Source organism: Loxodonta africana, chromosome 1 (genome assembly GCF_030014295.1).
Source record: "Loxodonta africana isolate mLoxAfr1 chromosome 1, mLoxAfr1.hap2, whole genome shotgun sequence".
Classification (NCBI taxonomy): domain Eukaryota; kingdom Metazoa; phylum Chordata; class Mammalia; order Proboscidea; family Elephantidae; genus Loxodonta; species Loxodonta africana.
In genome coordinates this window covers 31,668,713-31,692,413 of record NC_087342.1, presented here as the reverse complement: position 1 = coordinate 31,692,413, position 23,701 = coordinate 31,668,713, and the positions used below count along the sequence as shown (strand labels likewise).

The window sequence follows — 23,701 nt, the reverse complement described above, 5'->3', positions numbered from 1 at the left end:
AACCTGGGCTATGAGCCGGAATCGACTCGAAGGCAGTGGGTTAACCTGGGCTAGCTCCCCTTACTCCATGCTATAGAATTATTACCTGTGCTTTGAACTTCTTCTTATTTCAAGGGATCCCCACCACACATTCTGAACAAAGAGGGAGTCCAAACCGTCGGCTCCTTGAGACACTGTACGTGTCGCAGTTTTTTTCCATCGTTAAGCCAGAATATTCTATAGGAAATCTAAAATAAACCCTGCTGCTAAGCCACAATTTTTTTCTTAATCTGTGGCTCCATTTCCTCTAAGGCAACCTTGGCACTCTTTCTTAGAATTCACACACACACACACACAACTACACATAACCACACACTTGGGAGGGGAACAGAACACGGTGTATACAAATTGGATACACTAAGAAAAGATACAGAAAATATAAATCATTCATAATCCTACTGTTAGGAAACCACAGTAGAGACTACCATATTTACTTTTAGCTGTTTAATTATGCATTGTACAAATTTACTTCATTTTGAATTCCCATGAAAATATATTGCTACGTCTCATCCTGCTGCAAAGCCTGACTTCAAAATTACCTTTAATTTTTTTCCCCGACTATGGACCATAGGCTACAATATTTATTTTAGAATACTTAGACAAGAAAGATTATAAACAAGAAAATAAAACTGTCATAAATACTTCCACCCGTGGACAAACTCCATTAACATTTACATAAACATATTTGAGATCCAGTACCTTGGCTGAACCTCCCTCTAATTCGCCTGGGTCTGTCTCCAAATCCTCGGGAAACTCGAGATCCAGCAGACTCTGTAGTAATCCAAAAAGCCACGTTAAAAATAAAAAAATACAACGCCAACTAAATCTGCTGTGGAAAAATGTCCAGCCAAAGCTAAACTGACTGAGATGTGGGTAAGTGGGATTGTTTCTCATGAGTAAAAGGGAAAGAATAAATGATACATATGGCTGTTGTTCTTCCACAAACATAAAAAAAATCATATAAAACCAAACCCATTGCTGTCGAGTGGATTCCAACTCACTTAGTATACGCAATTTTGTAGCTCACTCTTACAAAAAAAAAAGTTTTTTTTTTTTCTTACCTACTCAACTATGTATCATGAATGTTTTCCCATGACATTTTTTCTAAAAGATGATATTTTTTTTAGTTGTGCTTTAGGTAAAAGTATACATTTCAAGTTGATTTCTCATACAAAAATTTATATACATATTGTTATGTGACGTTAGTTGCCATCCCTATAATGTGATAGCACACTTCCCCTTTCCACCCCAGGTTTCTTGTGTCCATTCAACCAGTTCCTGTTCCTTCCTGCCTTCTCATCCTGTCTCTGGACTGGAGCCACCCATTTGGTCTCCTGTATTTGCTTGAAAGAAGAAGCACACTCTTCACGAGTATTATTTTATGCTTTACAGTGCAGTCTAATCTTTGTCTGAAGAGTGGGCTTCGGGAATATAGTTCTGGGTTAACAGAGCGTCTGGGGGCCATGGCTTCAGGAGTTCCTCCAGTCTCAGTCAGACCATGAAGTCTGGTGTAAAAGGTGATTTTTGATTGTGACAGAGTGCTGTATTCTATATAAACAAACAAGCAAATAAACAAAAACCAAACCCATTGTTGTCCAGTTGATTCTGACTCGTAGCAACCCTATAGGACAAAGTAGAACTGCCCCATAGGGTTTCCAAGGAGCAGCTGGTGGATTTGAACTGTTGACCTTTTGGTTAGCAGTCAAGCTCTGAATCACTGTGCCACCAGGGCTCCTGTCTCCTATGTATAAGCCATAATTAAGTTAATCTCCCTCACTGTTGAACTTTTAGGATGTTTCCAATTTTTCACTATCATCCTTGTACATTTTTCCTAAATGTAAATTCCTAGAAGTCGAAGTGTAAATGTTAAGTTTTAACGCATATTTCCAAGTTCTTTAAAGAAAAACTGCGTTCCTTCCAGCTACGTATGGAAGCCCATTTCACCAGCCTCTGGCTTACATGGGGTATTACCATTTAACCAAAAGCTTTGCCAATTAAGTAAACAAAGCAATACTGTCTCCTTGGGTTCACTTGAATTTCTCAGGTAACCAGTGATGCAGAACTAAAGGAACAAAAAAAAGTTTGTTATTAGTAGTTACTCTTTGGTAAACTGCCTCCGTCCTTTGTTCATCTTGTTATTAATTTCTAAAAGCTCATTGTCAACTAAGCATACTGACCGTTTGTCATATATGTTGCTAATATTTTCCTAAAATTTTCATGTGTCTTTTTCCTAAGTGGTATAGCCTACCATTCTTTCCCTTTTCTTTTATACTTAGAAAGGATTTCCACATACCAGAATCCTACAGTCCCTTCTAAACCACGGGCCCAACATCTCTGCCCTTTCAAACAATCTGTTAAGTAGGAACGGCAGAGTGAACACCACCCCTCAGGGTGGAGAATACCACCAAGCTCTTTTCTTCACAGGTGTGCCAATAGTTTGAACTTACTTTTCCAGGCACACAGCAAGTTTAGCTTCCCTTGGTTCTACACAGACTTCTGAGGAATACTTTATAGTGATTCTATTTCTTGTTTCCTTGGTGAAATAAAGTTTAAAAAAATCATACATTCCTTTAAGTATTTTTGACATGTATTCTCTCTTCTAAGGTACACAACAAGCCTACCAGTAAGGAAGTATTATTATCTTATTATCTTCATTTTGTTGTTGTTAGGTGCTGTTGAGTCTGTTCTAACATAGCAACCCTATGCACAACAGAACGAAACACTGCCTGGTCCTCCGCCAACCTCACAATCGTTGTTATGCTTGAGTCCATTATTGTAGTCACTGTGTCAATCCACCTCATTGAAGGTCTTCCTCTTTTTCACTGACCCTCTAGTTTACCAAGAGTGATGTTCTTCTCCAGAGACTGGTCCCTCCTGATAACATGTCCAAAGTATATGAAACTAAGTCTTGTCATCCTCGCTTCTAAGAAGCATTCTGGCTGTATCCTTCCAAGAAAGATTTGTTCATTCTTCTGGCAGTCCATAGTATGTTCAATATTTTTCACCAACACCATAATTCAAAGGCATCAATTCTTCTCTGGTCTTCCTTATTCATTGTCCAGCTTTCGCGTGCATATGAGGCATTTTACAGAAGGGGAATCGGAGGCAGAGAGAGGCTAAGTAACTTGTCTAAGTTCTTGAAGCCTGGTAGTGGTAGAGCTGGCTCCACATCCAGGCTGTCTCACCCCTGGGTCTGCATTTGTAGTTGCTGCGCTCTACTTTTCTAGTTTACAGCCTTCCACGTATGGCACAGACCTGAGCTATGGTGTAAGTGTTGCTTGTATGGGAAAACTCAAGTTCGTCAATGCCAGATGCAACCCAGGTCAAGGGCGTGCAGACCACCACTCGGTCCTGCTCCTGTGAGTGACAATAAAGACAGAAAGGTCGGGGGACTAGGAAGCTCTAAATGAGCACTGGATCCAAACATGCTCATAAATGCTACTCACAGACGGAAGCAGCGGATCATTATCCTCATTCCACACTGGTGTGATGGTCTCCATATATAGAACACAACTCTACAAATCAGGGGCGGGTCCTGGGGGTCAGCACTGTGCTAAGTTCTTCATGTGCGCTACTCACTGGCCCCTCATAATGACCCCGTGGAGGAATTTCTATTTCCCCAGTTTACATATAAGAGAAATGAGGCCTAAGAGGTCAAGTAGGCCAGGACTGCTCAGCAACAGAGCCCTAGCAGCTGAGGCTGCAGCTGCTGATGGAAAACTGGAAGGGGCACCTTTCTGAGGGCAGAATGCACCTAACCTCCCTAAGACTCGGCTTCCCACACTCCAGAGTCTTTCTGGCGTGTCTGGTTGTGGGATGACGTGAGAAATACACATGGAAGGTAGCCAGTAAACAGTAGGTGCTCATTTTTTATTAAGAGACCATAGCCCCTGGGCAAGAACCACCTAAAATGTTTAATATAAGCCCAAAAAACCAAATCCACTGCCATCGAGTCAATTCCAACTCATAGCGACCCTATCGGACAGAGTAGAACTGTCCCATAGGGTTTCCAAGGAGCGCCTGGTGGATTCGAACTACCGACTTTTTGGTTAGCAGCTGTAGCTCTTAACCACTATGCCCCCAGGGTTTCCAAAATGCTTTATATAGGTTAATTCAAATTACAATTTGTAGGGGTGGCCCCAAACCGTTCCTTCAGGCTCATGTGGGAAAGCAGTCTGACAGGCCCATATGTCCCACGTGAGATGTCTGGGACAGGTGAGCTGCAGACGTGCTACGGATAATACCTCACCACTAAGGAGGATGAGAGAAAAGGAACCAGTTAGGGGTTTAGACAGAGTGAAACTCATCCTGTTACGCAGCTCTCAGGGACAGAACCTAAATCTAAGCGTGGATGTTCAAAAGGAAAGAAGACTCCAGTTTTGCCTTTTCCTTTCCATTGTTTTAATGCATGTAAAACAGTGACATGGGGAAACCATACCACTTCTCTGAAGGGCGTTGCTGCATCTGTAAAATGCAGATGGTTCCTTCCACGTCTAGAGCACAGGCTAGGTCAGAAAGTCGAGGGGTGCTCACCTGCCTTCCCCATCCTTTCAGCTGCCAGAGGGCAGCTGTCCTCTCCACTCTATTGATCCCAATGACCTCTAAGCTGTGCTCCTTAGAGATTCATGGATGTTGGATGGTGGATTCATAGATGATGCTGAGTGTTGGATTAGTCAGGCACCAGGGTCCCTTCCAATGCTACAATTCTTTGAGTCTTATTTCTCACCAAGGAGGCTGACACAGACTTGCAGGAAAGAAAAAGCCAAGGAATAGGTACGTTTCCAGCCTTGGAAGACCAAATCACAACTCTACATGTCTAAGAAAGTAAGCACCATGGCCCAGGCATCTGATTCCCCCAAACAGAAAAGCACTGTTCCATTGACTTTACCTTCAACAGCATCTGGTATTTCATAAGCCTCTGGCTTGGTCCTCTAAGATACTTAAAAAGAGGGAGATGGTGATCCAACTGGCGCTGACATACCTTTAAAAGCCAAACAGAAACAACATAAAACAAAGAGCACACACACAGAACAAACATGGCAGCATTTAAATACAAGAAATGAACTGGACTCTTCAAGGACAAGGGGGTGGCTGTGTTGACCAGTTTTAAAATGTTATTGAGGTGTTCAGTCCCTCAGGAACAGCGTGTGAAATGAGAGAAAGAGAAAAGGAGAAGGCTTGGCTGGTATTTTTATAGGCAACCGGAGAAGAGGACCAAAGCAAGTCCACTAGAAGACAGTGGGGCATTTCAGGGACTTTTGAAACGAAAGCAACCCATCTTCAAGCTGGTGGTGGGCATCTGGTCAGGTCATTTTGAGACTGGAGGGCTCATGATGGCTTGCTGGTATCATTTCCAAACCAAACCAAACCCGCTACCGTCAAGTCAATTCTAACTCACAGTGACCCTATACAACAGAGCAGAACTGCCCCGTAGGGTTTCCAAGGAGCAGCTGGTGGATTCAAACCGCTGATCTCTGGGAGCCCCAAAGTGTGACACTTTTGAGTTTGTTCCGTTCTAGAGGAGGACCCTGGTTTTCTCACCGGGCTACAGGCTCTCCTCACAGGCCTATTCATGGCCACTCAGGGGAGCATGGAAATCCTAATGTATAATTTAAAGACATCGGAGACTTTCGATAAACATAAATCTAACAAACATAAAGGCCCGCTTCCCCGGGCGGCTTTGTAATTTTGATTCCTTTAAAAATTCAGAAACATTTTCCAGGGGAACCATTTGCGAGAGACTTTGTAATGCCAACGTTACCCCAAAGTAGGCGCAGTCTTGACATTCTTGCCAGACAGCCCTCGCTCGGGGCAGGTTCTTGTGGTATTTAAAATATATTTGAAGATCTTCTTTCTGAATGGGAGAAAAATTAGAACAAATTAATCAGGTCACTTTTTTCAGTAAATGGGTAGGATAATAGTTTATTCATTCATTCAATAAATCTGAGTATTTCCAGTGTGTGGGGAACTGGGCATCTGTGATAAATAACCTCATGTTTGTGTGTGTGTGTGTGTTGGTTATTAACAACCATAAGTACTAAACACAGAAATGAACAGAGTGCCGTGGGAGCACCTACAAACACTGCTGGTAAATAAATTCACGAGCAGGAGTTAGCTCTTATCTTTATCCTCCCTCTCCCCCCAACCCCATCTCCATCCAGGACACCAACATCTCCTCAAACCCGCTGTGCACTGAGTGATAAAACTGACAGCAGAAATGCTGGGGGCTAAAGGCTCCTCCTTCTTTCTCTGCTTCCTCTGTTATTATGGTCATTATGATGTCAGCCCTAAAGAGAAACCTAAGAAATGACCAGAAGACGGAAGCACCCCAGGAGGAAAATGTCGTTTGGACAGAGAACACAGGTCTGTCATTTAGGCAGCACCCAGCGGGGTAAGGTCTGCCCCAGATGCCATCTTCAACCTGTGGCTCAAGACCTTTGGGATAGGAAAAGTTGTGGGACTATTTCAGAGCTTGAAATCAAGAGGGAATCAGAATACTCACTGTCTCAGAGACCGTGAGAGGTTGGCATGCATTTGCTAGTGCCCCAGATAGAAAAACACCCCAGCTATCAAGTTGGCTTGCCAGCTTCCTTTGCTCCATCAGGAGGACCTGGTCCACAGCAGCTGTGCTCGCCATGAGCCCAGCCTGTGCCAAGGCCACCTCTTGGCAGATTTCTGGGTCCCTAGCTCCCTGCTTGGAGTCCCTGAGTGGCACAAATGGTTAAGCACTCAGCTATTAACCTAAAGGTTGGTGGTTCAAACTCATCCAGAGGCTCCTTGGAAGAAAGGCCTGGCAATCTGCCTCCCAAAGGTCACAGCTATGAAAACTCTATGGAGCGCAGCTGTACTCCAAAACACATGGAGTCACCACGAGTCGGAACTGACTCAACAGCAACTGGTTTGGGTTTTTGTATTTTTTTTTTTTTTTCCATCCTCCTGGTCAGGCCAACTCTTGATTTCCTTCATGTGGACATGGGCTATTTTTTCCCTCACAGCATCCACTATGTCTATTCTACTTCCAAACATACTGCTGTAGCCAATGGTTTTCATTTCTGTAGCTCTTCCCCTCTCCTGATAGATTGTAAGTAGTCATTTCAGCACAAGAACTACAGCAAACTTGTCCTTCAAGACTCCCTCCCCCCGCCAAAAAAAAACAAAAAACTAAAACACACGTGTGCATGTACACACGCATGAACACACACACCCACACAAGCACACACAAATACCTACACACACTTTTTTGGGAGAAGATATGGCTTTTGAGGAATGTTGTTCATTCTGAGTAACAGACTAGAATAATTCAGAGCTTAACAACAACACAGACATTTATTCCTTCTCTGGAGAACTATCTACTGAGTGTCTTTGATGGGCCAAGCATGGCGTAGGTACGTGGTTAAACTCAAGGGCTCCCTTGGTGTAGCAATCCATGGGAGCATTCCTGCATATGGAAGGCCAGTTAAAGGACTTCAAATTCATCAAGGCATCTCACCCACACTGGTCTGTCAGAGCACAAAGACATTGGCTATTAGCCCCTCAGATAATTCAAGGTTTCACTGCTTTCAACATTCACCCACCAGGAGATTCTCAGAAGCTGGAGAAGACTTTGGAGACTCAGACTTCTCAGTGTAACGTCCACATAGTCAACTACCTTTCCCTAGACTCTCCCAGTAACAGAGAGGGACCTGGTTCTGCTGGTGGACACTAAGCTGAAATCTACCTTCCTGAAACCTTCATTTCTGGGTCCTGATTCTGCCCTTTGAGCGACACAGAACATGTTAGGCCTTCAAGTACTGAAATACAAGTATTAACCTAAATTTGCTTTTTTAACTGCTCTAACCAGCGGCACATGGAAGCACCTGATCTCCTCACCTTCTTATTCATCAGATCAGAGGCAACGAAATTGCCTTCAAAACCTTGTACTCACACAGGGAGACAGGATGGTTTGTGGATTAAGACTGAGGGCTTTTGTGGTGGATGGTCCAGATTCAGTTCCTGGCTTTGCCAGTTACAAACTGTAATGGCTTGAGGTCAGTTACTCAACCACCCTAGACTTCAGTTTATCTGTTAAGTGGGCTCAGAACAGCAGTCAGCTCCTAAGATTGTTGAGAGGATTCAACGAAACATGGATCTAAACCTCTCAACTCATGCCCAACACATGCAAAGTACTCAGCAAACAGTAGCTACTGTCAGAGAAGCTTCCACTCTGCAGACACTTTTGCAGGCATGATTTTATTGATCCCCACAGCAACCTTACATAAAGCGGTCTACATAACTTACCTGAGGTGACGCAGACAGTGAGTGACTCAGCTTGGAAGAGATGTTAACTTTGCTGAGGCCAACCCCAGTGCTCTTTGCATTGTACCACGTGGGATCTCACAGCAAATGTAACTCAAAAGCAATGACTCACAGTAAAGCACTGACAAATAACATCAGTCTACATACAGCTTGGTCTCTGGGGCAGAATGCCACAGGCTAGAGTCTGATGAAGACATTTAGCCCAAAGATGACTTCAGTTCATTTCCAAGGTTAGCAGAATTCAGCAAACATTACTGAGGAAATGTAAGCTGCAGCGGTGGAAAAGACCAGTGGACCCGTCTTATCACCTAACGAATAGGCATCCTGGCACAGCAGTTGCCAGCTCCCTCCCAAGACTCTCAGAGATTAGGTAATTGTGGTTATTAATTACTCCACTTGTCAAAGAGTAATAACTTTATGCTTGATAAGAATTTATGACCTGTATTTTGTCTCCAACTCCAATAAACCGTACAGGATTACTTGCAGGTTTGAGGTCTGGACTAATGATCTGTAAAGTTTCTGGGGGAGAGGTGGAGCTTTGCCAAAGTGTAGGAGAGGAATTTGTCTGAGAAAAAGATGTTTAGTCAGCAATTCCCTGACCATTTCCTCATATGTAAACAATTTTTATTCAAAAATATCCACTTTCTTTTTCCCACAGGAAGTTGATCCTTTCCTCATCCAACAACTTAGTCTTTGCACAAATGATACCAGCAACCATAAGCTATTTCTGAGCTCTGGTGAACCCAAACCAGTACCACACAATAATAATGCTATAATGGGAATTCGAAATGGAAAGTTATCAGATTGGATACAATACAGTTTTTTCACATATCTTGAAGAAGAAAGTCTGGTACCCGTAGAGAGGCCGTGATGAAAAGGCCATAGAGAGTCACGGAAGGGGACTTCTAAGCTGGTCAAGAGCACTGAGGGTCGCAGGCTCTGTGTCTCCCTTCACAAATACACTGAAACCTGGGGAATTCTGTTTTCTGGCTTTCAGCTTATCTTAGACTTATCAGCCATAACATGGGTTCTTTAAACATTTCAAGGTTGTTTGATCAGTGGTTCCAGGCTCACAAAAGAAAGAGTACAAGAAGAGGGTACGGGTGGTTGGGAGAGAAAGAATAAAGGGGAAATATTTAAGGAGGAAGAAGGCACTAGGAGCATCTTCACGGCCATCACCAGGGGGAAGAAAGCTCTTGGTGCAGAACAGTGTCTAGCGCAACAGTTCTCCATGCCAGCCCCAGCTCCGCAGAAGCACCGCTGGCCCAAGCAGCCTATAGCTTGCCCAGGCAGGAAGGGTGGGCATGGAGGTGTGGGGTGGTGGGGAGGGGAGTTTCACCGGACGGGAAGTTCTTAAGTTGGGTGATAAGCCTAAGAAAGTCTGTAGATTTAAAATTTTCTAATTATCCTCTATGCTGTTAAAAAAGAAGGAATACAATATATTTTTTGAGATTATTAGGTTAACACCAGGACTATCCCTCTTTAGAGTGTTAATACAAGTTAGCACAAGACTTTAAGCTTGCTGTATGATGCTTGGCCTAAAACAGCTCAGTCATTCAGAGGAGGAAGATTGTCTGCTTTGAGGGCCCTCTGTGGCCAGCCTTCCATTTCACAGGGCTTTGCAGGAAGCCAGGCTCACAGTGGCTCCCACCTATCGCCCAACCTGGACTCATTCTCACACTGGATGAAGCGAATGAAGTGAAGCTGGAAAGCAAAGGTGTGCAAAGGACTCCTGCTTTGCATGCAAGAGGCAGACAGGAGCTTTTAGACCACTGGTGTTTCCATCTGCCCTTCCTACTTACTCAGGACATCAAGGGCTGACTTGAATCACACAGTTATTTTGATCGTTTGGAAGCACAGACTTACTCTTTTGAGAAAGCAACGTGCCAGAAGTTCGGGACTGTAGGTGCACTTTTGCAATTCTTTTAGAAAGGTCCTAGGGAAATAAAAGTAGAACAGTACTTTGATTTTTATGTGTATAGGGTTAAAAAAATTTATTTTCTTTAAGTAAAATCACATAAGCTTTTAAGAGGTATCTAGAAAAATGTTCAGCTTTATTGCTCTTGACATATCTTCAAAACATTGATTTTGAAGACAAAATGTATTCTGTGGCATTGCTAGGGTTACTCTGACACCACCCACTAGCTGGAGGCAGACTGGATACACTGCTGCTCCCCAGGACATGATAATAATGGAAATCACTGAATATCATTGAGAACTTACCATGTGCCAAGCACAAGCTAAGTGCTTTACAAACCATATCTCATTTAATCCTCCACCAAACCCTGCAAGGCAGGGTTTTATAAATGTGAAACCAGAGGCTCAAAGGACCTGAATAGCTTCTCTGGAGACATACAGCATGAAAGCAGCAGAAATGGGGTTTCCACGTCAGTTTTGTCACTAATGGACAGGACACGGGTCTGGGAAACAACTGTGGTTCATTTCACCAACTAGCCTTCCCCGCCATTAATGAGGCGTGTGACCTTGGGGTTGTCACAGGGAGCAAAGTGAAAAAGCAAATTGCAGTTTCTTCGTCCGTAATACTAAAATGTTGAAAGGTGATTTCCAAAGTCCCTTCCTCCTCTCATTCTCTAGAACTCAGCACTACAGCAGCCCTGGGCTAAAGGGGCAACTTGTTTGACTAGTTAACATTTTCTAACACCCTAGTTTCCAGCATTACCCAATGAGAATAGGTAAGTGAACCTGTGTCTAGGGCATCTTTAGATTCCCAGTCCAGAATACAGTGCTTGGCACAGAACAAGTGTTCAATGGTTGGTTCAACTGAATGTATGAACCAATGAACACACAAAGGAAGACAGAAATGAATACAACATGGACACCTGGCTCCAAGTACGTGATCCACTGATGCCTTTTCCTTTCTTCCTTGGCCATCCTGTGATGCTTCTCCTCTCCTTCTCACTCCCCAACCTAATTCAGCCCAATCGGCTGCCTCTGGACTACTTGCTTCCACCTGGTAAGGTCCAAGCACCTTCATCTCCAAATCCCATCAGCCTGGTTTCCACCCTTCTCTTTCCTGCTTTCCATTCTCCCTGATAATCTGGATTATTATGTACCTGTTGTGAAATTCATAAAGTTCTCTAATATTCCCAAAGAGGAAGTCCTTGTTATTCTGAAGAACATCTGGAATCAGATGCTTCAGCCAAATAAAATCCATTGGCATGATATACCCCTGCAGAGGTGAAGACGAGGTAGGTTTTACAGACAGGAATATATGAAAGATGATCTAAATTAGCTACTCCAGGTGCCCAAACTTTAATGAAATGACAGGGGAGTACAGCACACATGTTTCCTGAAAGCCATTCTATCAGACACTTCCTTTTGATAAACTTTTCTTGTAGTTCTGTCTTCAGAAGGAGATGGTTTAATGGCAATGATAATAAAAGGCATTTTTATAGGAAAAGCAAATATATTTAAAAAATATTTATAATTTACAGAAGTGTAAAAGAAAGGAAAAGATATAGCCAATTGTACAACCCAATGCAATTACCATTATATTTTATTATATTTCCTTAATGGCTTTCAAAAAACTTATTTTCTGTGGCTGTTTTCACAGTACATATAATATTTTGTATTCTATTTTTCCATATATATTTTAGGGTCAGCTAATAAGTTTTGACATATATTCTTTTTAATTTAAGCATTTTTATATCTTAAACATTTCCAATGCTGCTACATATTATTCAAAGTAATTATTTTTTATAGTTGAGTGATATTTCATTCAGCATGTATATAATTCTTTCTTTAACTGCTGCCACTATTGGATATTTGAGTTGCTTCTGATATCTTGCTGTTAAAAAAAAAGCTATAATAAATAATTTTATGCATATACATGTAGTTTTTTCTTTAAAAGTATTCCCTTAGGGAAATACATTTTCATCTTTAAGCAAAAAAAAAAAAAAAAAAAGTTACTTCAAACAATGAGAAACCATCCTCCCTTATTAAATTATCCAAAACATTTAAGTCATAATAGTCATTGTTGTGGAGGACATGGTGAACCCAGTTGGGTGTTGCTGGAATTAGTATGAATTGGAACGATCCTTTGGAAATGATTTGGTTATAGGGGTCAAGAGCCGTAAGGATATTCATACTGCTATTGGAGAGACATCTGTATAGATATAAGACCTGAAATCTTGGTGGGAATTCCAGAGACATGTGGCAGTTGTGTAGCCCTGGTGGAGCAGTGGTTAAGCGTTCAGCTGCTAACCAAAAGGTTGGCAGTTCAAATCCACCAGTGGCTCCTTGGAAGCCTTATGGGGCAGTTCTACCCTGTCCTAGAGGGTCACTGTGAGTCAGAATTGACTTGACAGCAACGAGTTTTATGGCAACTATACGAGTCTCTTTGTGTGATAAAACTTCTCCAGTTTGAATATATTCTTAACCCACTACCCCCATCTACTTACATCAATTATGCTCTTTATTTCTTTTATGTACATTTCTTCGGTCTCAAGCAAGTCCCGTAAAATGCGCCTGAATCACAGCAGCAGGTAGGAGAGAGATGGGGGAAGGGATGGCAGAGACAGGGGTGGGAGGAAGAGACAAAGGACTCTTTTAGAATAATGCTCATCGATATCGTTCCCCTTAGTAGCTCATCTACTTAGGTTCTGGTCGTTGTGCTCTACTGAATACCCCAGGTGAATCTTTCTCAGAGGCATGCTCTGGACATATTGGTATCAAGAATAAATGGCAAGGTAAAGTAGAGGACTCAAAATCCATTTATGCAGGCACTTAATGAATCTGGGTGGGCCATGCAGCCTAGGGGTCAAGACCACAGACTTTGGGGTCAAAAATATTAGGTTCAGGTCATTGGTAGGAAAATCTTCAGACCCCTATATTGTACACATGAATTCCTAGATTTTCTCAATACCTTCTATTGTTTCATTGCTCATGTCAAGACTGTTGACCCACTTGGTTGTGTTTCATGGTACAAAGGGTTAAATGGATGCCAGGCATGCCCCCACCCTTTGGCACTGGATGTTTCAGTGTGACTGCTTTTCTTAAGCCAAAAGACATGAGTTCCTTCTGCTTCCTTTTAGGAAGGGATGCAGGTGGAGGGTGTGGTAGGCAGAATTCCAAATTGGCCCCTAAGATTCCTGGCCCCTGGTATACACACACATTCTCCCAGTTAGTCAATCAAACACTAATTTAGGTGTTACTGTGAAGAGGTTTTGCAGATGTAATTAAGGTCCCAAATCAGTTAACCTAAAGATGCAATACTGAAAGATTCTACAGGGAAAATATTAACTGACACAGGAAGTATCAAAAGACAATGGAGGGAATACAGAGTCACTACACCAAAAAGAACTGGTTGACGTTCAACCATTTCAGGAGGTAATATATGATCAGGAACCCATGGTACTGAAGGAAGAAGTCCAAGCTTCACTGAAGGCATCGGCAAAAAACAAGTTTCTGGGAATTGACAGAGTGCCAACTGAGATGTTTCAACAAATGGATGCAGCACTGGAAGTGCTCACTTGTCCATGCCAAGAAACTTGGAAGACAGCTACATGGCCAACCGACTGGAAGAGATCCATATTTATGCCTTTTCCCAAGAAAGGTGATCCAACCGGATTCAAAAATTATCAAACAATATCATTAATATCACTTGCAAGCAAAATTCTGCTGATCATCCAAACGTGGCTGCAGCAGAGAACTGCCAGGAATTCAAGTCAGATTTAGAAGAGGACGTGGAACCAGGGATATCACTGCTCATGTCAGATGGATCCTGGCTGAAAGCAGAGACTACCAGAAAGATGTTTACCTGTGTTTTATTGACTATGCAAAGGCACTCGACTGTGTGGATGATAACAAATTATGGATAACACTGAGAAGAACGGGAAATTCAGAACATTTAATTGTGCTCATGAGGAACCTGTACATAGATCAAGAGGCAGTTGTTCGGACAGAACAAGGGGATACTGAGTGGTTAAAGTCAGGAAAGGTGTGCATCAGGGTTGTATCCTTTCACCGTATCTATTCAATCTGTATACTGAGCAAATAATTCGAGAAGCTGGACTATACAAAGAAAAACGGGAAATCAGGATTGGAGGAAGACTCATTAACAACCTGCATTATGCATATGACACAATGTTGCTTGCTGAAAGTGAAGAGGACTTGAAGCACTTACTAATGAAGATCGAAGACCACAACCTTCAGTATGGATTACAGCTCAACATAAAGAAAACAAAAATCCTCACAACTGGACCAATAAGCCACATCACGATAAATGGAGAAAAGATTGAGGTTGTCAAGGATTTCATTTTACTTGGATCCACAATCAACACCCATGGGAGCAGCAGTCAAGAAATCAAAAGATACATTGCATTGGGCAAATCGGCTGCAAAAGACCTCTTTCAAGTGTTGAAAGCGATGATGTCACCTTGACAACCAAAATGTGCCTATCCCAAGCGATGGTGTTTTCAATCACCTTATATGCATGGGAAAGCTGGACAATGAATAAGGAAGACCGAAGAGGAGTTGACACCTTTGAATTGTGGTGTTGCTGAAGAATATTGAATATACCATGGACAGCCAAAAGAATGAACAAATCTGTCTTGGAAGAAGTACAGCCAGAATGCTCCTTAGAAACGAGGATGGCGAGACTACATCTCATATACTTGGGACATGTTATCAGAAGGGATCAGTCCCAGGAGAAGGACATCATGCCTGGTAAAGTAGGGGGTCAGTGAAAAAGAGGAAGACCCTCAACAAGATGGATTGACACAGTGGCTGCAACAATGGGCTCAAGCATAGCAATGACTGTAGGGATGGCAGAGGACCAGGCAGGGTTTCGTTCTATTGTGCATAGGGTCACTATAAGTCAGAACCAACTCAACAGTACCTAACAACAACAAAGATGGGTAGATTATCCTGGGTGGGCCTGTTGTAATCATGTGAACTCTTTAAATATGGGTCTAGAGATCAGAGACAGAGAAGTCGGTGATATTTGAAGCAAGAGAAGAATTTAACATTAGGGGGATCCCCCTTTGCTATCTTTGGAAATGGAGGGGACCCTGTGGCAAGGGATGTGGGTGGTCTGTAGAAGCTGAGAGAGGGCCCTGTCTGATAGCCAGCTAGGACACAAAGATGTCAGTCCTACAATCATAAGGAATTGAATTCTGCCACATGAGCTGGAAAAAGGTCCTGACTCCAGACAACTGAGCCGGTCAACACCTTGATTTTGGTTTTGTGGGTGCTGAACAGAGAACCCAGTCATACCACACCTGAACCCCTGTGCCAGGGAAATTGTGAACTAATAAACGGTGTTGCTTTAAGCTGCTAAGTGTGTGGTAATTTGTTATTCAGCAACAGAAAATTTGTGCAGAGAGTGAGGCCAGTCCCTGCTGCTATCTCCAGACAGACGATCTTCTTTCTCTCATCAGACTGTGTGGCCACACTCATTCTTTCTTTTAGGGTTCTGAGTGAATGAGAGTTTGCATAAGTGTTCACATACGCAATATACATTTATGGATTCCTGTGATCTGGTGGGTGGTTAGCCCATCTATCCCAGCAAAGAGTTCCTTTTCTTCTCAAAGAAAGGGATATGCCAATGGGCAAACAATCCAACAGAAAAAAAAAAAATGTGCAAAGGACACAAATAGGAAATTCACACAAATACACAAGTGGCCATTAATCTCAAAGAAAAAAAAAATTCCATTACACACCTAATTCCGCAAAGGCATATTAAAAGAGAGTGACGCTTTTCATCTAGTAGAATGGCAGAGACGTCAAACCTCAGTGTAAGACTGGTGGGTGGGGGTATGGAAACGCCCTTAAACAACACTGGTGGAAGTAGAAATTTGTGCATGCTCTCTGGAGGCCAATTTGAAAATATCTTAGCAAAATTCAAAATGTATACTCTTTCACTCAGTAGTTTCATTTCTGGGAATGTTCACTATGTGTGATTAGAACAAAAGAACTTCAACGACAATCAGATAGAAATTGGAAATTACTTAAATGTTCATCAGTAAATTATGGTATATACATATACTGAAATACCATGCAGTTGTTAAAAAGAATGGGACTGATTAACACATGCTGATATGACCAAGTTCAGGTATTTTAAGTGAAAAAAAAAAAAAAAGCAAGATGCAGAAGTATGCAAAGTCCATTTGTGTATGTACACATTTACGTAAAATCGAACATGGTTAGAAAACTTATGCAGAGAAACTTCAGATGTTGCTAACAGTGATGGCTTTTGGAGGCTGGTACTGAAGGCTGGAAATGAAGCAGAAGAACTTCTAGAGTTTATACCATTTACAATACTTTTTTAACATTAAACATTTATTGCTTTTAGAATTTAAGAAAATGGTTTATATGACCTTTCAAAATGAATGTCACTGGAGGTAATGACATAGAAATCCCATTTGAAAGATAGAAATAAATTATACAACTTACATATTTTATACTGCAATAATTACTCATTCCTAAAATAACAATTTTTCTGTTGTTGGTAGGTGCTGTCGAATCAGTTCTGACTCATAGCAACCCTATGTACAACAGAAAGAAACACTACCCGGTCCTGCACCATCCTCACAATGGTTGTTATGCATGAGCCCACTGTAGACACTGTGTCAAACTATCTCGTTGAAGGTTTTCCCCTTTTTCAATGACCCTCTGCTTTACCAAACCTGATGTCCTTCTCCAGGGGTTGGTACCTCCTGATAACATATCTAAAGTATGTGAGAAGTCTCGCCATCCTCGCTTCTAAGGAGCACTCTGGCTGCACTTCTCCCAAGACAGATTTGTTCATTCTTCTGGCAGTCCATGGTATATTCAATATTCTTCACCAACACCATAATTCAAAGGTATCGATTCTTCTTTGATCTTCCTTATTCATTGTCTAGTTTTCACATGCATATGAGGCGATTGAAAAGAGCATGGCTTGGGTCAGGTGCACCTTAGTCTTCAAGGTGACATCTTTGCTTTTTAATATTTTAAACAGATTTTCTACATATTCATAAATTCTTGTTATTAGACAAGACTGATAATAGATACGCACTGAGGATACAATATCAAGAAGTATACAAACTTCCAAAAAGTTACTCTAAGTCCACACTTCCCTAACAGAGTCCCTGAGCAAGAGATTCCTGTTCTTTTTAATAAATTGTCTTGAAATGATGACAGTAGTTACGTCAGAAGGAAACGCAGGCCTTGATACTGATCTTTTTCTATGAGCCAGACTTCTCGTAGGTCCATAGTAACAGTCAAGCATCCATAGACAACCAGCACTGGGCTTTAGCACCCTGGCAAGTCTACTTCAGGATGTATTGATTATTGAACAAAGTCAGAAGGCAGAAATAACTAGGTGGTGGGCAGAAATTATTATCTAGCAGGTTGGAGGGACTAGCGAGTCTTAGGAGCCTTGGGGAATCTGACTCATGAAAACATTCACAATTCAGAATAGAAAAAACCCCTTGACAGCCCATGTTCCAGATTACAGTTTGGAAATAGTCTAGTGATATTATGCAACTTCCTCGTTTTACCTGTTGGAGTGCAATGAATAAAACGCAGTGGAAGGAATTCCCCGAAACCCTGGTAGTCTACATTTCAGTCCAGATTTTAAAAATACAGCTCTCATATCTCTGTTAAGCTCTTCTTTTTCCTTTCCTCTCCTTTTTTTCTCTTTCAAATAAATTTATATAAAAGTAGTTGGTTTAGGACTCTAGCTGATGTTTGCCTGCTTTATTACTCCAAAGCACATAACTTTCTTTGTAGGAAAGACTCCCAAGAATTTACCACCTAATGTCATCAAGCACAAATGCCGCAGGTACAGAACAGAAAGTGCTATAGCCCTTAAGTAATTTAAAAACCTTTAAACACCAGCCCAAAACTATTAAGTTCATTTATCAAATACTCATGGCATCCCCTCCATTGAGCCAGGTACTATAATAGGCACTTGAGGCAGAGACACGTTCTGTAGTCCAGCCCTTGGGAAACTCACAGTTAATGGAAGACCCAAGAAAAGCAGTGATTCTAACGCAGTGTGTGTGGCCATGCTAATAGAGCAGGGTCTGTGCAGAGCAGGGCACGTGATCATACTAGGGGTGGGAGACGTCCGGCCAGTACTGAGTTGAGTAAAGTGTAAGCAGAGTTTTGAGGAGGGAGCAGAGGCAAGAGCCGTGTGGGATCTCTGTGCCATAGTAAGGTTCCCTAGAGAAGTGGGATCAGTAAGAAGATGTGTGTGTGTGTTTGTGTACACATACATTATACATGTATGTGTGTGTATACATATACTATACATTTATGTGTGTGAATACACATATACTACACATTCGTGTGTATGTACACGTTATACATTTATGTGTGTATACATATACTATACATTTATGTGTGTGAATACACATATACTACACATTCGTGTGTGTGTACACGTTATACATTTATGTGTGTATACATATACTATACATTTATGTGTGTGGATACACACATAAATGTATAGTATATGTATACACACTTTTTTTATACATATATTACACATTTGCGTATGTGTACACAGATACATTTATGTGTGTATACATATATTATACATTTGTGTGTGTACACATACATTATACATTTATGTGTGTGAATATATACATATTACACATTCATGTGTGTGTACACATATATCATACATTTATGTGTGTATACATATACTATACATTTATGTGTGTGTATACATATACTGGAAACCCTGGTGGTGTAGTGGTTAAGTGCTATGGCTGCTGACCAAAAGGTTGGCAGTTCGAATCTGCCAGGCGCTCCTTGGAAATTCTATGGGGCAGTTCTAGTCTGTCCTGTAGGGTCACTATGAGTCGGAATCGACTCGACGGCACTGGGTTTGGTTTTGTTTTGGTATACATATACCATACATTTATGTGTGTGTATACATATATTACACATTTGTGTGTGTGTACACATACATTATACATTTATGTGTGTGTATACATATATTATATATTTGTGTTTATGTGTACATGTATATTATACATTTATGTGTGTGTGTATATATATACATATACACCCGTTGCTGTTGAATCAATTCCTTCTCATAGTGACCCTATAGGACAGAGTAGAACTGCCCCATAGGGTTTTGAAGAGTGCCTGGTGGATTTGAACTGCTGACATCTTGGCTAGCAGTCATAGCTCTTAACCTCTGTGCCATCAGGGGTCTCCTTCAAATATACATATATATGTATTTAGAGAGAGGGATTTTGAGGAACTGGCTCCCGCAATTGTGGGGGCTGGCAAGTCTAAGCTCCCTAGGTCAGGTGACAGGCTGAAAATTCTAGCAGTCTTGTGTCACCAGATTGGTAGGTCAGGCAGCAGGGGATAGAGAGAAACTCTGATGGGATGTCTATAGACAGTCCAGAGGCAGAATCCTCCCTCGGGAACCTCTGGTTTTGCTCTTAAGGCCTTCCACTGATTGGATGAGGTCCACCCACGCTGTGGATGCTAATCTGCTTTACTCAAGACTAAGGGATTTAAATGCTAATAACATATAAATACATCATAGCAAAATCTAGACTACTGTTTGACCAAACCAGTGGACAATATAGTCTAGCCAAGTTGACAAATAAAACTAACCATCATAACCAGGTACTTGCAAGTCCTTTGGTGGGGCTAGACCAACAGTCCAGCAGGTTCATAAAATACTAGAAGCAGATATAACCTTAAAGGTCATCCAGTTCAACGCCTGATTTTACAGACAAAAAATCAGAGGCCAAGGGCCATAAAGTAACTTACACAGGGTCTAAGGCTTTGGCCAAGTTCTTCCTGCTACACTTTGTTGTCACGCTTGGCATAGGTTTCAGGTGTAGCTAAAGTCCTGGTTGCTGGTTTTTAAATAAAGCACAAATTAAAATGAAACTAGGAATGGTGTTATAACAACACTGAGTTTCAGGAAACCGAAGTTCCTATTCTGTTTCTTTTGCTAACATACAGGGTAACCTTGAGCAAGTCCCTTCTTTTCTCAGGGCTAGAATTAAATAATCTTGGCTATCCCTCCCTGCTCTAAGAAATTATTCCCTAAGTATATCATCATTCCTAAAAAAATGTATAATGTGACATTGTTCTAATGACCTCTTGCTTTTCATTTCCACAAGAAATAAAGCAAAGGTCATAAGACTTTCTACTCATTTGTAACTTCAATTAACTAAATAGTTAATGTGTAACTGGCAGGTTAAGTAGAGACAGCAAGGAGAAGGGGAATTAGTGTGAGCTGGAGAGGTCTTGGAGAAGATGAAAGCGGAACTGTCCTCTGTAAGGTGAGCAGGAGGCCATTCCAGGGAGAGGGAAACATGAGCAGGGGCCTGGAGTCATGGCTAAACATGGGGCCTTGAGGGAACGAGGCACCAGGGCAGGGTTTGGATGAGCAGCCTGGGAGGCAGAGTGGAGCTGGACCCAGGAGATGGTAGTCACCACAGGTAGAGCACGGATGCTTCTCGGGAGGCCGGTGGAGGGCTTAGGGAGGTGGGCTTGGGGAGATGGGTCTGGCAGTGGCCAGCAGGGTGGATAACTGTCCAGGAGCCTGTTTCATGAAGCACAGAATAAGGCCCCGAAGTTCAGACTTAGGGAACGTGTTCTTAGCTTTCCATCCTCCTTCGGGTTCCATTAGGTCTTCCATAGTTGCACAGTCAGTTCTCAGAGCTGTGCATGACTTCATTCACGGTAACAACGTGAAGCACCACAGACTCATACCATGATCATGTTGACACCAATCCCATTTTAAGCATTACGTAAAGATCTGATGAATATAAACACCTTGCTGGTTCTTGGGGGACTAAAGGGTGAGAGTTTCGCTCAGTTGCTGAACTGCCATCTGCTCCCTCCTCTCCCCTTCTGTACCTCAGTTTCCATCTGTCTTGTGTTAACTGGAATTGGTTTCATTCTCCTGATGGTTTTAGAGCAAACTATCTCAATTCCTTTTTGGGAGACGGTGGGGGCATAAATAAACTATTACTAAAGTTTATCTGAACGGACGCACTTCAATATAACATTATACTAAATAATGAGAAAATAATTTTATGCACACGACACTTTTTGAAAGTGGGATTGGCTATAAAACCAATCTCATTCATCTTAATTCAAGGTAACAATCCTCACCATTGTAGAGCATTTTGGGGGATTATGAAAGTTTTTATGTGTATTTCCTTACTTGGTCCACTGAGCACCTGACAAGGAGCTCTTCCAGGGCAGATAATCTGTCTTATGCATCTTTGTCCCCAGTGCCTTACAAGTAGGTAAAGTCTCAATAAATGCTTCCTGAATGAATGAACAGTAGATTTAAGGAACAGACACGAATTCTTTGAGCAAAAATAGGTACTCACTGTTACCTCATTTCACAGAAGAGGAAACTAGGAGGTGGAGCATGCAATGAACGACTTGACTGAGGTCAACCTGCTGGCCGGGCACTCCCAGCTAGAGGTCAAATCCAGGTCTCCTAGCTCTCAAACCTGTGACAGGGGAACTGATGTGCCAAGGCAGAATGCCAGTTCTCTGAAATAGTCGCCAGCTTCTGACTCTGCAGTATAGCTCCACAGCACAGCAGCCACACAGGTAAGGGGCTAGAGGAAGAGGGCTGGCTCAAGCAAGCCCTCATCCGTTCATGCCTAGGATTCAAGGAATCTGTGTTGAATCTCCGAAACTCGGTGCATAAGCACATCTGCAATCCAAGGACAACAAGACACTGTGTGAGAGACTGCTGGTGTACCAAGGAGCTTCCTGGAGTCCTGCTGAAAAGAAAACCATCTGTCTTAGTCATCTAGTGCTGCTATAACAGAAACACTACAAGTGGATGGCTTTAATGAAGAGATATTTATTTTCTCACGGTCTAGTAGTAGGCTAGAAGTCTAAGTTCAAGGCGTCAGCTCCAGGAGAAGGCTTTCTCTCTCTGTCCACTCTGGGGGAAGGTCTTTCTCATCAATCTTTCCCTGGACTAGGAGCTTCTCCACACAGGAACCCCAGGTCCAAAGGACCTTCTCTGCTGTCAGCACTGCTTTCTTCGTGGTATGAGGTCCCCACTTGCTGCTTGCTCCCCTTTCATCTCTTGCAAATAAAAAGTGGTGCAGGTTACACCCCAGGGAAATTTCCTTTACTTTGGATCGGGGATGTGACTTTACTAAGGGTGTTACAATCCCACCCAAATCCTCTTTAACATAAAATTATAATGACAAAATGGAGGACAACCACACAATACTGGGAAAAATGGCCTAACCAATTAGACACATATTTTTGGGGGGAACAATTCAATTCATGACACCATCATTGCTTCAATTCACAGGAAAGTGTGGTACTGGTAATAATCCCAACAGGAATATCCAAGGAACTCAATAATCTTCAGTTAAAAAAAAAAAAAAGAACCGAGAAACATTTAATAAGCTTCCACTTTGTACAAATAAAAGGAAATTCCCCAAAATAAAGAATATGTCTATAAATGTTGAGAAGAGACACACTGCTTTCTCTGCCCTGTGTATCTTTCTGCAGACCCATCTGGAATTTTATCTATGCAGCAAATCTCCTATTATTCCATTAATTTCTTTTCTCCAAAAACTAAAACGAAACCAAACCCATTGCCAACGAGTCACTTCGGACTCATAGCTACTCTATAGGACAGGGTAGAACTGCCTCTTAGAAGGGTTTCCAAGGAGCAGCTGGTGGATTCCAACTGCTGGCCTTTCCATTAGCAATCATAGCTCTTAACCACTATGCCACCAGGGTTTCCTTTCTCCAGAGAGGGTTTATTTATTTAAGTTCATACAAACATATCTCTCAGGGATATTGCTGTCTCTTTCTAGGGCTCCTTAGCCCTAAATCTGCAGGTCAATTAGGTGTTAATATTGGGCTTTACAACTTTAGACCATCAGATCAACCAGGACCCACTCATGCAATTTATGCTGTTTCAGGGCCCATGGATTTATCAAGGACTTTAGAATTGGGGGTGATGTTATCAGAAAAATCTCAGTGTACCAAAACGAGTTCTAACTCTTAATTAATGGTCCATTTCATTTAAATAGTACTCAGTATAAAACCCGGACAGACTTCTAACTGCCTTTTGGAATTGGTTTGAGTACGATTTGAACCATGTAAGCTTCATAAAAAAAGCTATGAGAACTTAGTAATTATGAACTACTAAGAAAAGTGAAATAGAGAATCATATTTTAAGTGTCCCTTAAATATCAGCACAACTGAATTTCAGTAAGTGCCAAATTCCCAACCCAGACTACTGCGTCTGGGCCTGGCATGTAGCCCCCACATTGTAGTCAGTGGCTATTCTCTGAACATCTCATGGGGTCTATGCTCTCCCTTCCCTCTGTATCACCGTATCACAGGACTCTGTTTCGCTCAGTTTAGACAGCTTTGGCAAGGC

General features: G+C 41.9%; 1 protein-coding gene across 1 annotated transcript in view; it reads right to left on the bottom strand.

Moving 5' to 3' along the window:
- Window positions 1–14,732, bottom strand: part of LOC111751423 (probable guanine nucleotide exchange factor MCF2L2) — a 46,330-nt gene extending 31,598 nt beyond the window's left edge. Inside the window, exons 1-6 of the mRNA XM_064279519.1 lie at window positions 12,756–14,732; window positions 11,409–11,524; window positions 10,201–10,270; window positions 5,801–5,893; window positions 4,928–5,020; window positions 739–810 (exon numbers count right to left, since the gene is read on the bottom strand). Coding sequence (XP_064135589.1) covers window positions 739–810; window positions 4,928–5,020; window positions 5,801–5,893; window positions 10,201–10,270; window positions 11,409–11,524; window positions 12,756–12,788 — 477 coding nt within the window. The 5' untranslated portion in view covers window positions 12,789–14,732. The remainder of the gene's footprint in view (window positions 1–738; window positions 811–4,927; window positions 5,021–5,800; window positions 5,894–10,200; window positions 10,271–11,408; window positions 11,525–12,755) is intronic.
- Window positions 14,733–23,701: the final 8,969 nt, after the last annotated feature.